Source organism: Mauremys reevesii, linkage group 3, assembly GCF_016161935.1.
Source record: "Mauremys reevesii isolate NIE-2019 linkage group 3, ASM1616193v1, whole genome shotgun sequence".
Lineage (NCBI taxonomy): Eukaryota > Metazoa > Chordata > Testudines > Geoemydidae > Mauremys > Mauremys reevesii.
The window spans coordinates 61834347-61848629 of record NC_052625.1 but is presented as its reverse complement, the minus strand read 5'-3'; the positions used below and the strand labels follow the sequence as shown (position 1 = coordinate 61848629).

The 14283-nt window shown below is 47.5% G+C and overlaps 1 protein-coding gene across 17 annotated transcripts in view; it reads left to right on the top strand.

Annotated features, from left to right (window-relative positions):
* Positions 1-14283, top strand: part of DNAH8 (dynein axonemal heavy chain 8) — a 556010-nt gene that overhangs the window by 456528 nt on the left and 85199 nt on the right. For all 17 annotated transcript variants that reach the window (XM_039529004.1, XM_039529011.1, XM_039529005.1 and 14 more), the window contains one exon: positions 13309-13521. In XM_039529004.1, the coding sequence (XP_039384938.1) occupies positions 13309-13521 (213 nt within the window). The remainder of the gene's footprint in view (positions 1-13308; positions 13522-14283) is intronic.

Here is a 14283-nt window from a genome sequence, read left to right as displayed (position 1 = left end):
AGTAGAGCAGAACAGTTACCTCTCATGTCTTACATATGACATTCCTGCTAATAAATGCTAGAATGATATTTGCCTCACACTGCATCCTCATATTCATTTTGTGATCTACTATAATTCCCAAATCCTTTTCTGCACTACTGCTGCCTAACCAGTTATTTGATTTTTCCTTTGTAAGTGTAGTATTTTGCACAGTTTTTATTGAATTTCATCCTACTTATTTCAGACCAATTCCCTAATTTATCAAGATCATTTGGAATTCTAATGGCTGTGCCCAGATTCTTTCAGTGGTAGACTCATGATGCTAAAATTGTGATGCGTCCAACTCATCCTTGGTCTCTCTCAAGGCTGACAAGAAGCTCCCTTCCCTTTTAAGGCAGGCATAATGGTCTCTTACAGCAAAGTCCATGACAGTGGCACCAGATTGGGAGCACTGGCTCCCCTTTGTCTTGGCCTTTAGCTACTGAATTCATTCCCTTCTGCCCAGCTCATGATTTGGCCATTAGGAGACCAGGTTTCTGTTCCCTCTTCTCTCGGGGCAAGTACCACTTCTGGCAACTTCTCCTGAGCCTTGTTTAAGTGTCCCCATTCTCCTGCACAGCATCTCTCCTCATTCCTCACTCATGAGTAATGCCACCCACCTGTGGAATTCCAGTGTTGTTGCTGGAGGTTCCTGGACTAAGCCCCATCCTTCATCTCAGTCCATCAGAATTTTCTGCCTCTGGCAGTTGACCAAATTTGAAATTCAGATTCTCATGATCATTTTAATACTTTAAATTGATAATACATTTTAATACTTTAAATTGTATTCGTTCTCATGCAGTAGTGACTTCATTTTAGCAACTAGCTCTTCTGTTCCTCTCCCAAGGTGAGGAATTGCAGAGTATTGAGGCTCTAACCATCTGGTTTCTCTGTTACAGCACCTCTCAAGCAGGGTCCTTCTGCCCTACCCCTCCATTGCTTGCAGGGAAGCCCTGCAAGTATCAAGCCAAGTCCAATAGGTGGGATAGGTGGCTTTTAAAGAACTTCAGAGTGTGAAGTGTGCCCTGCTACCTTAAGCCACCAACCCTTGCTCTTCCAGGGCATGAGACTTGATAGCAAGAGCTATGTCCTGTTACCATAAGATGCTGACCCTTGCACTGTCAGAGCATGGGGCATTGAATTAGACAGGTATATAGTGACTCAGCTCAAAAGCAATGCCTCCATCATGGGAAGATTGTGATTTCCAGACCTTCTACAACTATTACAAGGAGCCTGTCTCTCCCATAACCACAGATTTATTGATCCAGAAGAATGGTCAGATTTCCCACCCAGACCCACAATATCTTCACATGACAGTATGAGCCATAGGGATCTGACAGACCTGGAAATGTCCTTCTAAACGCCAGAAACAGTCAACACACAGATACTATGACCTTAAATGGAAAAAAACAAATTCTGTCTGGCCAAATAATATGTATGCAGTGTTGTTATAGCTATGTTGGTTCCAGGTACCATAGATCCAGCATCAGTTTCCACCCATTCTATATTGGAGTACCCGCTTTATTTAAAATCCATAAGACTGTCTATATCATTTGTAAAAGTGCACTTAGCAGCTACTTCTGTGTTCTGTGTACTGATAACAAGACTATATTTACCCATAACAGACTTAAGAGATTCGTGAAGATGCTAATGAATGTTTACCCTCCAGTTGAAGAACCAACCAACCAACATGGGATCTCAACCTTGTACTTACTAAGATCATGAAACTCCTTTCAGAACATTGGGAGAACGTTCCTTATTTCACCTTTCAATGATGAACACTTTAATTGTGGCCATTACATCTTTCATAAGAACAAATGAGCTACAAGCTCTTACAGATGATCCACCATCTACAGTGGTCCACATGGATAAAGTGGTCATATGCCCACACCCTAAATTTATTCCAAAGCAGAATTCCATCTCAACCAGTCCATTAATTTGTCAGCATTTTTCTACAGACTCATTCAAGTGAGACAAAGTTACACCCTTATATGCCAAGAGAGCTTTAGCTTTCTATGGGTATGTCTACACTACAAGACTATTTTGAATCAACTTAAGTCGAATTTGTGGAATCGACGTTATGAAGTCGAATTTGTGTATCCACACTAAATACACTAATTCGACTGTGTGAGTCCACAGTAATGGGGCCAGCGTCGACTTTGGAAGCGGTGCACTGTGGGAAGCTATCCCACAGTTCCTGCACTCCCCGCTGCCCATTGGAATTCTGGGATTTCCCCCCAATGCATGCTGGGGGGGAAATGTGTCAAGGGTGGTTTTGGGTAACTGTCATCATTGAACCGTCAATCACGCCCTCCCTCCCTCCCTGAAAGCGCCTGCGGGCAATCTGTTCGTGCACTTTTCTGCTCAGTGACAGCGCGGGCGCGGGCGCAACAGCACTTATGGCCGTTGTCAACTCCTCGCACCTTATCGTCCACCTCTTCCACAGTCAGCTGTTGAGAAATAGGGCTACTTTTCAATGGTGCTGCGAGCACTGGTGGACCATGGGGGACGTTTTACCAACATCAACGTCGGGTGGCCAGGCAAGGTTCATGACGCGTGTGTTTTCAGGAACTCTGCTCTGTTTAGATGCCTGCAGGAAGGTAGTTTCTTCCCGGACCACAAAATAACTCTTGGGGATGTGCAGATGCCTACAGTGATCCTCGGGGACCCAGCCTACCCGCTAATGCCCTGGCTCGTGAAGCCCTATGCAGGCGCCTTGCACAGCGACAAGGAACTCTTCAAGTACCAGCGAGCAGCGAGCAGCGTGACCTGTGACTGTTCAGTTTCTTTACAGAGAAGCTGAACCTGCCCCTGTTTCTTTACCAAGTTACTGTTGACTAGCATCTGCAGTTACATACCCCGTCCACCCCGCTTCCCCCACTTCCAACACACGTTTAAAAATAAAATACATGTTCCACTGTAACTTTACAAAGGTTTCTTTATTGATGACTTTGCATTAAATGGCTGAAACTGGGACGCGGAGTGTGCTGGGTAGGGTGTGCGGTGATGTAAATACCACCTCTAAACTCGAGGAATGACAGGCTCCTGCTCCCAGAGCGGTCTGCAGTGCCGGACTGGTTGTTTCAACGGAGCCTGCCATCCCTCCTTTTTGGGACTCTGTGTGCGGGGGCTATGTGGTCTTGTGGCGGGGGAGGACGGATACAGATTCCTCTGCTGCGTGGCTCTGTGGTCCAGGACAGTGACCGTTGCATGAGATCTGTAACCACCCTCCCCTGCTACAAAGTCACGTACCCCCCAACCCACACAGAACCATCAAACCACCTCCTATACCGACCAGGGTGCCTACTGACTGCACTGTGTGTGTGACCTGCTGCTGATCCTGCCCCTGTCTCTGTACCCTGCTAAAGGTGACTGTCCTATGCAATACCCTACCCCCTTCCCCACCCTACCCCCTTTCCCACCCACCCACCCACCCACCCCTTCAAACGCAGCGTTGTGTAAAAAAGCATGATGGAAACAGTAATTATCAGCAAAGTATTTTTAATAATTAACCAGACAGTCAGGGGATTAAACTGGGATTGGGGCTAGGGTGAGTCAGGAAGGGAAGGAATTCTCAAAAATTAGGGTATGAGAGCTTTTGGGTACTTGAGCACTCTGCTGGGGTGCAGTGACAGTTTTCACGGCCCCTGGCACCACTCCTTCTGGTTACTTTGGGTGACAGGAGGTATGGGACATTGTGGCGGGGGAGGGCCGTTGCAGATACACTGCGGGGGGGCTCTGTCCTCCTGGCTGCAATCCTGCAGAACATCCACAAGGCGCCGGAGCGTGTCCGTTTGCTTCCTCATTAGTCCAAGCAGCGTTTGAGTCGCCTGCTTGTCTTCCTCACGCCACCTCTCCTCCCGTTCGCTGTGTGAGCGCTGGTACAGAGAGAGGGTCTCCCTCCACTGGCTCTGCTGGTCCGCCTCAGCTCGGGAGCACCCCATAACTTCAGCTATCATCTCGTCCAGTGTCTTTCTCTTTCGCTGCCTAATCTTTGCCAGCCTCTGTGAGGGGGATGCTGTGGCAGGTCTGGAGACAGTCGAAGCTGTGTGATGGGAAAAAGGTAGTGAATTCCTTGCAAAGATACATTTTTCCGAACAATGAACACAGTCTAGTCTGTGTCTGTGAACAACAGCATGCACAGCACCTATCTCGTCCGCACTCCTGCAGCAGGCAATCCTGAAAGCATAAACTCTGCCCCTGTTCCACCCCATCGCAGTCCCCCGACCCTTGCACTTCTGGGTTGAGATCCCAGTGGCTGATGGTGCAAATTTCATTGTCGCGGGTGGTTCTGGGTAAATGTAGTCAGTCATTCCTTCCTCTGGGAAAGCAACGCCAGACAATCATTTCAAGCCCGTTTTCCCTGGATTGCCCTGGCATACGCCATAGCCTGGCAACCATGGAGCCTGTTTTGCCTTTTGTCACTGTCACCATATGTGTACTAGATGCCGCGGACAGAGGCGATTCAGCAGTGCTACACAGCAGCATTCATTTGCTTTTGCATGACAGCAGAGATGGTTATCAGCCATATTGCACCATCAACCACGCCAATGTAAATTGGCAAGGTGATGACGGGTAGCTGTCCTATTGCACTACACCTTCTGCTGCTGTCATAGGTGCCCCTGGCCGAGATCAGCCGGGGGCGCAAAAGACAAAACTGGGAACCACTCCCTGAGTCAATCCCTCCTTTATGGTATCTAAAAATAGAAACAGTCCCGCCTAGAATATGGGGCAACTGTACTAGGGTTGCAGTGTATCACTGAACTACAGAGCACAGCCGCTCTGTGTCAGATCCCGCAGGAATGACGAACTGCGTGCCATTCACAGGGGGTGCCCCTGCAACAACCCTACCTGTTGCTTCCCTCCTCCTCCAGCCTTCCTGGGCTACCATTGTAGTGTCCCCCCATTTGTATGCTGAAGTAATAAGGAATGCAGGAATAAGAAACAGTGACTTGTTAGGGAAATGAAATGAGGGTAAGGCAGCCTCCAGCTGCTATGATAGTCCAGGCAGTACAGAATCTTTTCTTTACACATGAAGGGCAGGGGCTGATGGAGCTCAGTCCCCTGTTGCTATGATGAAGACGGTTAGCAGGCCGTCTACTTATGGGCTGATGACGAGGACAGGTAGCAGTCCTATTGCACTACACCATCTATCGCAAGGCTGATGATGAGGACGGATACCAGTCATTTTGCACCATCAGTCACCCATGAGGCGGGGGAGGGGGGGCGAGGATGCTACCGTAGCGTGCCGCAGCATCGCGTCTACCAGCAGCATTCAGTACACATAGGGTGACATTTACAAGAGTCAAGAGACGATTTCTTTCCCTTTTCCTTCTGGGGGTGGGGGGTGGCTGTACATTGACGAGCTATGCCCTGAACCACCGCGGACACTGTGTTTGACCCTAGAAGCATTTGGAGATCAGCCAAGAATGCAAATGATTTTCGGACACAGCGGGAACTGTGGGATAGCTTGCGTCCTCATTCCCCCCTCCCTCCCTCCATGAGCGTCCATTTGATTCTTTGGCTTTCCGTTACGCTTGTCACGCAGCAGCGTGCCGACTCTCTGCTACGCCGTCTGTCCGGAGATTTTTTTAAAATACTTTGGACCAGGCATAACATTACGGTAATTTTCCTAATTAGATGCAGGAGTCGCAGAGCGAGATCGCCCTGAGTAGGGTCACTGAAGGAGATAGAGAGCGCATGCTGCGTGAAAGCCAGCACAAACCAGGGGCCTATGCAGCCGTGCTCGGGGAGGCAATGCTCCCTGAGTACCTCATGAAAGCCTGGTGCGGAAAGGTGTGCTACCACGGAGCACCCAATAAAGCAGCTCTCCCCAGGAACCTCCTGCGGAGGCTTTTCGATTACCTCCAGGAGAGCTTCGTGGAGATCTCCCAGGAGGATTTCTGTTCTATCCCTATATATAGAGAGACCTCCTTTACACATAGTTCAGATTCCTGTTCCATTAATAATAAAAGTTTACATGTTTAAAGCACTTACCGACTGCTCCTTCCCCTGATTCAGGGTCCAGGTTAACGGCCGGGGAGGGTTGTTGGGGGATCTCCTTGAGGGTGCTGAAGAGATCCTGGCTGTCGGGGAAACCAGCGTTGTAAGCGCTGTCGCCTGCCTCGTCCTCCACAAACCCTTCCTCATCTTCCCCGTCCGCGAACATCGCCGAGGAACTGGCCGTCGACACTGTCCCATCATCAGAGTCCACGGTCACTGGTGGGGCAGTGGTGGCAGGCTCTGTAGCGTCCGTTTGCTGCTTTGATTTTTTGGTAGCCTTGTCTGGGGTCCTTGATTTTCACGCGGCGCTGCGTTGCATCCCGCCTGTATCCTCTGTCTCTCATGGCTTTGGAGACCTTCCCGTAGGTCTTTGCATTCCGTTTTTTGGAGCGCAGCTCCGAAAGCACAGACTCCTCGCCCCACACACCGATCAGATCCAAGACTTCCCGGTCAGTCTATGCTGGGTCCCTCTTTCTATTCAGAGATTACATGAACTCCTCTGCTGGAGAGCTCTGCATCGCTGCCAGTGCTGCTGAGCTCGCCCTGATGTCCAACCACGAAATGAGATTCTAACTGTCCAGACAGGAAAAGGAATTCAAATTTTCCCGGGACTTTTCCTGTGTGGCTGGTCAGAGCATCCAAGCTCGGACTGCTGTCCAGAGTGTCAACAGAGTGGTGCAGTGTGGGATAGCTCCCGGAGCTACTAAGTTCGATTTGCATCCACACCTAGCCTAATTCGACATAGCCATGTCAAATTTAGCGCTACTCCCCTCGTCGGGGAGGAATACAGAATTCGAACTAAAGAGCCCTCTATGTCGACTTAAATGGCTTCCTGGTGTGGACGGGTGTGCGGTTAATTCGAATTAACGCTGCTAAATTCGAATTAAAGTCCTAGTGTAGACCAGGCCTATTTAAATTGGTGCCTGGAATTTAGGAAATCATCAAGATGTGTTATCTCTTATGGGGATAATAATAAAGTACAATCGGTTACATCACAGTGTCTGTCTAAGTGGGTTAAGCTTGTATAGAGGAAAGTTAGAAACAAAGCTCAGTTCTCGCTTTTACAAAACACTACTCCCTAAATCTGACATCCAGATTGGCTCTCTGTTTAGTAAGGCACTGTTACAGTAATTGCTTAGCTAGACTCAGGGTCCCACTATCTGGAGACAGGAGTACTGCTTATCACACTATTCCAAGAGTCAGGATGTGCAGAGGCATTGAGGAAGAAATGACTGTTCCTCATCATTAATCAGAGTTCTTCAAGATGGATTCTGACATGCATCCGACGAAGTGGGTATTCACCCACGAAAGCTCATGCTCCAAAATGTCTGTTAGTCTATAAGGAGCCACAGGACTCTTTGCTGATTCTGCACATTGACACTCCCTGTCCTCCTTGCCTTCTTTCTTAGAGTCCTGTTTGTAACTGTGGACTTGAGGAGGTGGTGGAAGGAACGGAGATTGCCAGGGCACTTCAGCTCCTTTTATAGCCTCTCCCTCAGAACATTCATAGAAACATAGGTGTTGTGTATTTGGTTGTCATGGGTTTTGTTACTATGGCAACTGAGTTAGACTATTAAGGGATAGCTCAGCTGGTTTCAACCGGCTGAGTGAGCTCTCTGTCTCTGTAAATAAAATGGAGGTTTTGGTTAGCTGTCTGCTCTCTGGCCTCAAGTGATTGCTTCCTACACCGGCTGCCCCAAGGATATAACCAGGGGCGGCTCTAGGTACCAGCAAAACAAGCTGGTGCCTAGGGCAGCCAAATCTAGGGGGTGGCAGGCTGGGCCGGCGGACCTGCCGCAGTCATGCCTGCGGGAGGTCCACCGAGCCCCGGGACGACTGGACCTACCGCAGGCATGACTGCGGAGGGGGCGCTTGTCCCGCGGCTCGGCTGGACCTCCCGCAGGCATGACTGCGGCAGCTCAAGCGGAGCCGCGGGATCCGCGAACTGTCCGCAGCCGCGGGGGGTCCAGCCGAGCCACGCGGGACCAGCGGACCCTCTGTAGTCATGCCCGCGGGAGGTCCGCTGCTCCCGCGGCTCCGGGGCGCCTCCCGCGCATGACTGCTTGGGGCGGCCAAAACGGTAGAGCCGCCCCTAGATATAACACTGGCGACGAGGGTGGGATCCTGGTGCTGCTCCAGTAACAGAAGGAAGTAGAAGTCAAGGTAAAGACCAAACAAAGAAAAAAAGCTGCTTGTTTGCACTGACTGTGAAAGTGAAACTAAAAATCATGGCTACTCTGACCAGGCCCCTGGAGCCTTTTGATGAGAATACAGAGCAGTGGCATGTGTATACTGAGCGTTTTGAGCTTTTTGGTATTGCAAATGACATTACAGAAGCGAAGAAGGTGCCAATATTCTTAACTGTTGTAGGGGCTAAAACCTACTCTCTGCTACGCAGCTTATTACACCCTGTTAAGCCTGAGACTAAATCTTACAGTGACATTGTGGAAATCCTGGGGTCTCATTTCTCCCCAAAACCACTGGTAATTGCTGAAAGATATAGGTTCCACAAAAGAGACCAAAAGGAAGATGAAACAGTTGTACAATTTGTAGCCATTTTAAAAAAGCTAACAGAACACTGTGAATTTAAAGAGATGTTAAATGATGCCCTGCGTGACAGGTTAGTGTGTGGCCTCTACAGTGAAGCTATACGGAAGCGCCTACTGACAGAGGCTCAGCTTACATTACAGAAGGCTGTTGATATTGCTGTCTCCATGGAACTGGCTACAAGGGAGGCACAATACATCGGTGCATCCCCTAGGGTGCAAAAAGTGTCACAAGAACTGACCCACAAAATGGTGCAGAGTCAAGAATGTTATCGCTGTGGTAAGCTGGGTCACCAGGCATCAGAATGCTGGTGTAAGGACCTGGTGTGTCGACACTGTGGCAAAAAGGGACACATCGAGTATGCCTGTAAACAAAAGAAAAAGAGGCCTGTGGTCTGGCCGACAAAAAGAGGAACCTTGCATACCCTAGAGCAGACCCAGGATGATCAAGGTGACACCTCCTCACAAGAGGAAGTGCCACTGCATGCTTTGTCTTTGGCAGTGGGCTCACATGAATACTGGGTAACCCCCTTATTGGAGGGCAAACCTATACGCATGGAACTAGACACCGGTGCAGCTGTCTCGCTGGTTCCTGAGACTGTGTATAAGGAAAAGCTACAGCATCTTCCGCTTAAGGCAACAAAAACTGTTCTGAAGACGTATACAGGTGAAGCTGTGCCCATGTTGGGCACTATTGATGTTAAGGTGGAGCTCAATGGACAGGCGGCTAAATTGCCACTGTTTGTGGTGAGAGGTGACTACCCAGCCTTAATGGGTAGGTCTTGGCTTGGGAAGATTCAGCTGAACTGAGCAGAAGTGCACCGGATGACTAAAGAAGAAACCAGTCTAACCCCTATACTAAGGAAACATGCTGCTGTTTTTGGAGATGATTTGGGAAGTATGAAGGGAATCACTGTGACATTGAACATTAAACCTGGCAGTCCACCAAAATATCTGAAAGCCCGAACTGTGCCATATGCCATCAGGCCAAAAGTTGAAGCAGACCTGGAGTGCCTGGTCACCAATGGAGTCCTAATACCAGTTACCCATAGCTCATGGGCCACTCCTATCATTCCAATAGTAAAGAAAGATGGCTCTCTCCGGATTTGCGGTGATTTTAAAGTCACTGTCAACCCAGTGTTGTGTGCAGAGCAATACCTGCTTCCCCGCATCGATGACCTCTTCGCAGGCCTGGCTGGGGGACAAAAGTTCAGTAAGATTGATCTGAGTCAAGCATATTTACAGATGCACGTCGATGAAAAGTCCCAAGAGCTGTTGACTATTGTGACTCATAAGGGGCTTTATCGATACTGTCGCCTACCCTTCGGAATAACGTCTGCTCCCGCCCTGTTCCAGAGGGCTATGGACCAGATCTTGTGTGGCTTGTCAGGAGTTCAGTGCTATCTGGATGATATCCTGGTCACTGGAAGAAATGAAGAGGATCACTTAAAGAATTTAGAGGCTACCCTACAATGACTGGAAGAGTATGGCCTACGAGTTTGCAAAGACAAGTGTGAATTCTTCAAGCCCTCTGTTGAATATTTGGGACACATCATCGATTCTGCAGGTCTTCATAAGGCCCCTGCAAAAGTTAAAGCTATTGTGGAGGCTCCCCCACCTCGAAATGTAAGCCAGCTGCGCTCATTTCTAGGACTACTGAACTATTATGGGAAGTTCATCTCACAGTTAGCCACACTGCTAAAACCACTTCATGAGCTCCTTGGGCAGAACAAGGCCTGGAAGTGGACTGAAGCCTGTGATGTTGCATTTAACAAAGCTAAGGATGCATTGTTAAATTCTGAAGTTCTAACGCACTTTGATCCGTCCTTACCCCTGCAATTGGCCTGCGATGCTTCCTTATGGAGTGGGAGCGGTCGTGTCACACATTATGCCTTCGGGAGAAGAAAGACCTATTGCTTTTGCTTCACGCACTCTAAGCAAAGCAGAAACTAACTACGCCCAAATCGAACGTGAGGCATTAGGAATTGTTTTTGGAATTAGGAAGTTTCATCAGTACCTATTTGGGCGAAAGTTTACTCTTCTTACAGACCATCGACCTCTGACATCAATTTTTGGACCCTACACAGGCATTCCCCCATTAGCTGCTAGTCGTATGCAACGTTGGGCATTGATACTTTCTGCACACACATATGAAATCAAATATCGGAAATCCACTCTGCACGGCAATGCAGATGGCCTCTCAAGGTTGCCTTTACCGGTCAAACATCAAGATAGTGCCCAAAAGGAAATCTTCTACTTTGAACAGGTAGAGAATACACCCATCACTGCTACTCAGATAAAGAAGGCAACCTGCGTTGACCCAGTATTATCCCAAGTTATGGACCTGGTGATGCATGGAAAATCTCGACAAACCTCTTCGGTCTCACCCGACCTTGTTCCCTACATGTCCAGGCGGACGGAGTTATCGGTCCAATCTGGTTGTTTGTTGTGGGGGAGGCGTGTCATTATTCCACCACCCCTGAGATCACAGATGTTAGAACAGCTACATTCTGGTCACTGTGGGATAGTGTGCATGAAGGAAATTGCACGAAGCTATTTTTGGTGGCCTAGATTAGACAGTGCTATTGAAGAGAAGGCAAAAGCTTGTATGTCATGTCAGGGTGTAAGAAATGCATCCCAGTGGGCACCCCTACACCCATGAGACTGGCCTGAAAACCCGTGGCAACATATTCACGTTGACTTTGCTGGCCCCCTTGAAGGAAGCATGTTCTTGGTGGCAGTAGATGCCCATTCTAAATGGCCAGAAGTCTCTATAATGCAGTCCACTACTGCAGAGAGTACTATCCAAAAACTACGAGGACTCTTTAGTCGTTTTGGTCTGCCAGAACAACTTGTGAGCGACAACGGACCGCAGTTCGTCTCTCAGGAGTTTCAAAATTTTATGAAGGCAAATGGGATACACCACATCACGTCAGCACCATATCATCCGTCCACCAACGGATTAGCTGAAAGATTTGTGCAGACAATGAAAACGCTTTGAAATCAGCAAAGGGACAACACTCCATTCAAAAGCGTCTGGATACCTTCTTACTTTCCTATAGAAACACACCTCATGCTACGACCCAGGCTTCCCCAGCCTTTCTAATGATGGGACGACAGCTGCGCACTTGCTTTGATCTGCTGAAACCTTCTGAACCCAGACAAACTGTGCAACATCAGCAGCAATATCAAGTCATCAGACGGGCACCCAGAGCAAAAGACCGAACCTTTAGCCCAGGACAGCCAGTTTTGGCTCGGAATTATACTTCCAGAGCTAAATGGGTCCCGGCCACAGTCATCACTCAAACAGGACCTGTTTCCTATACAGTCTGGACTGCAGAGAATCTTACCTGGCGGCGACATGTAGATCAGCTGTTGCCAGGTCATGCCAGTCTACAGGACCCATCTGCAGTTGAGGGGTCTGACTTCACCCCTCCTGGTGAGACACCGAATCATGAGTCACCTGTTCCTGACTGTTCTCCTCCATTACTGCCGGCAGCTGAGATACCCCTTTGCCCAGCACGAGCTGATACCACCTCCTCACCTATTCGTGCTGCGGACCCTGAGCCCCTAGTACTTTCGGGTGCAACAACACCAGAAGTTCGCCGTAATCCACCTAGAGACAGAAGGCCTCCTCATCGGCTGGATCTTTAGTTAGGGTGAATCCACGGTTATGGGGCAAAATAATCCCCAGAGTTTAGCCGGGAATGGAGGCAGTCTACCCTCCTTCTCTAGTTTAGTGTGTGTTTTATTTAGGGGATGTTCTTATTAGGGGGGGAGGAATATGTTGTGTATTTGGTTGTCATGGGTTTTGTTACTATGGCAACTGAGTTAGACTATTAAGGGATAGCTCAGCTGGTTTCAACCGGCTGAGTGAGCTCTCTGTCTCTGTAAATAAAATGGAGGTTTTGGTTAGCTGTCTGCTCTCTGGCCTCAAGTGATTGCTTCCTACACCGGCTGCCCCAAGGATATAACAATAGGATTGGAAGGGACCTTCTGGGTGATTGAGTCCAACCCCAAGCTTTCACAGGCAATCACATCATATAATCATGTTCATAAACTTATCAAGCTCCATCTTAAAACTAGTTATTTTGTTCAGGAAAAATGAGATGTACAGCTGGAGTGCACAAGCAGTCCAACAGGCACTACTATGAAAAGGTTCTATTGTTCAAGCTGCACCACCAGTACATACCCAGAGTGTGAATGTGCAGAGGTCATCTTAAAGAACACTGGTTATAGGTGAATAACCTTAATTTATTCAAGAATTACTTCTGTGCATTTCACAATTTGCACCAACCTTCTCCTATAACTTGGAGTTCTTCATATAGACAAGTCTCAGTGGTTCAAGAGATGGTTGAGGCACTGCACTTACTTAAATACATGTGGGTACCAATGGCTCACTACCATGAAGGATGACTCATGCACCTCCCAAAAGCCACGTTTCTGAAGAGAGCTGTGTGAGCTCATCACCAGGGGCCAACATCCTAGAAGCTGGATTGCGTAGAGGTGACTCTTGAGGAACAGTTTATTGGAAAGTAGCCTCTCTTAATTTGAAAACAGTTGAAAGACTAAAAATGTAGGAGGAGTTAGTATAAAGTTTCTCCTTCATATTAACTGTAACAGATTGCTCCTTCTGTACTTTAGGGTCATTTTCTAACAATTACTCAATCATGAAAGATTGACCTTTGGAATGTAGAATATCAAATAGTTATTAAAGCTGATTTTTGTTTTGTTTTTGCAGCTTATGAGTGGTCCGTTCCTGCAGAGTCTCCAACAATTTGCTAAGGATAGTATCAATGAAGAAACAGTAGAATTACTACAGCCTTATTTTAACATGGAGGACTATACTTTTGAGAATGGTAAAAAAGTCTGTGGTAATGTGGCAGGACTCCTCTCTTGGACACAAGCCATGGCAACATTTTATGGTATTAACAGAGAAGTTTTACCTCTTAAGGTAAAATATAATCTTTGGTTTTTATGCTTGTAATTAGTGAATTAAAATACATTTATTTTGTAGCAGAAATATACTATCAGGGTTGGCCCATAAAAATGGCATGTCAAGAGTTGTTATGAATAAGAAAAAAACCTTCAAAATTGGCTGAAAATAGTCATGTGATGAATAAATGGATTTTCACTTTCCCTTCATCAAAGGCTAAGAGGAATCTTAACCTCCCTCATGAAATTGTATCTGCTGCATGCCAGGGAGGTCTCTGAAATATTAAAAACTCTAAGATCCCACAAGGTCCTAGAGCCCAGGCTCCAGCATGAGCCCGGGAAGTCTACACAGCAATGGAACAGCCCCACAGCCTGAGACCCGTGAGCCTGAGTCAGCAGGCAGGGGCCAGCTGCAGGTTTTGCTTTGCTGTGTAGAATCTTGGGGCTGCTGGATTTTCAAAAGAAATTGTCTCTTTTCTCCATAGTTCCTTCAAAATAGGAAGAAGGCTTTTTCTTGTTTGTTTCTTAATTTAATTTGACAGAATTTAGTAGTGAGTAGCCAATTTTGTTATTTTAGAAATCTTAATTTCTTCAAACCTATTTGTCTTCAGACCATTATAATTGAACGTGATCAGAAATCAGGATTTAAAAGGTGCATTTTATGCATACAAAAATTTCCCTAACAAAGAACACAATTTGTGTCTGGGATGCCATGACACTCCCATAGTGGTTGATTTCCTTTGGCTTTGAGGGCATTGAGAGAAAATTTTCAAAATCTTCT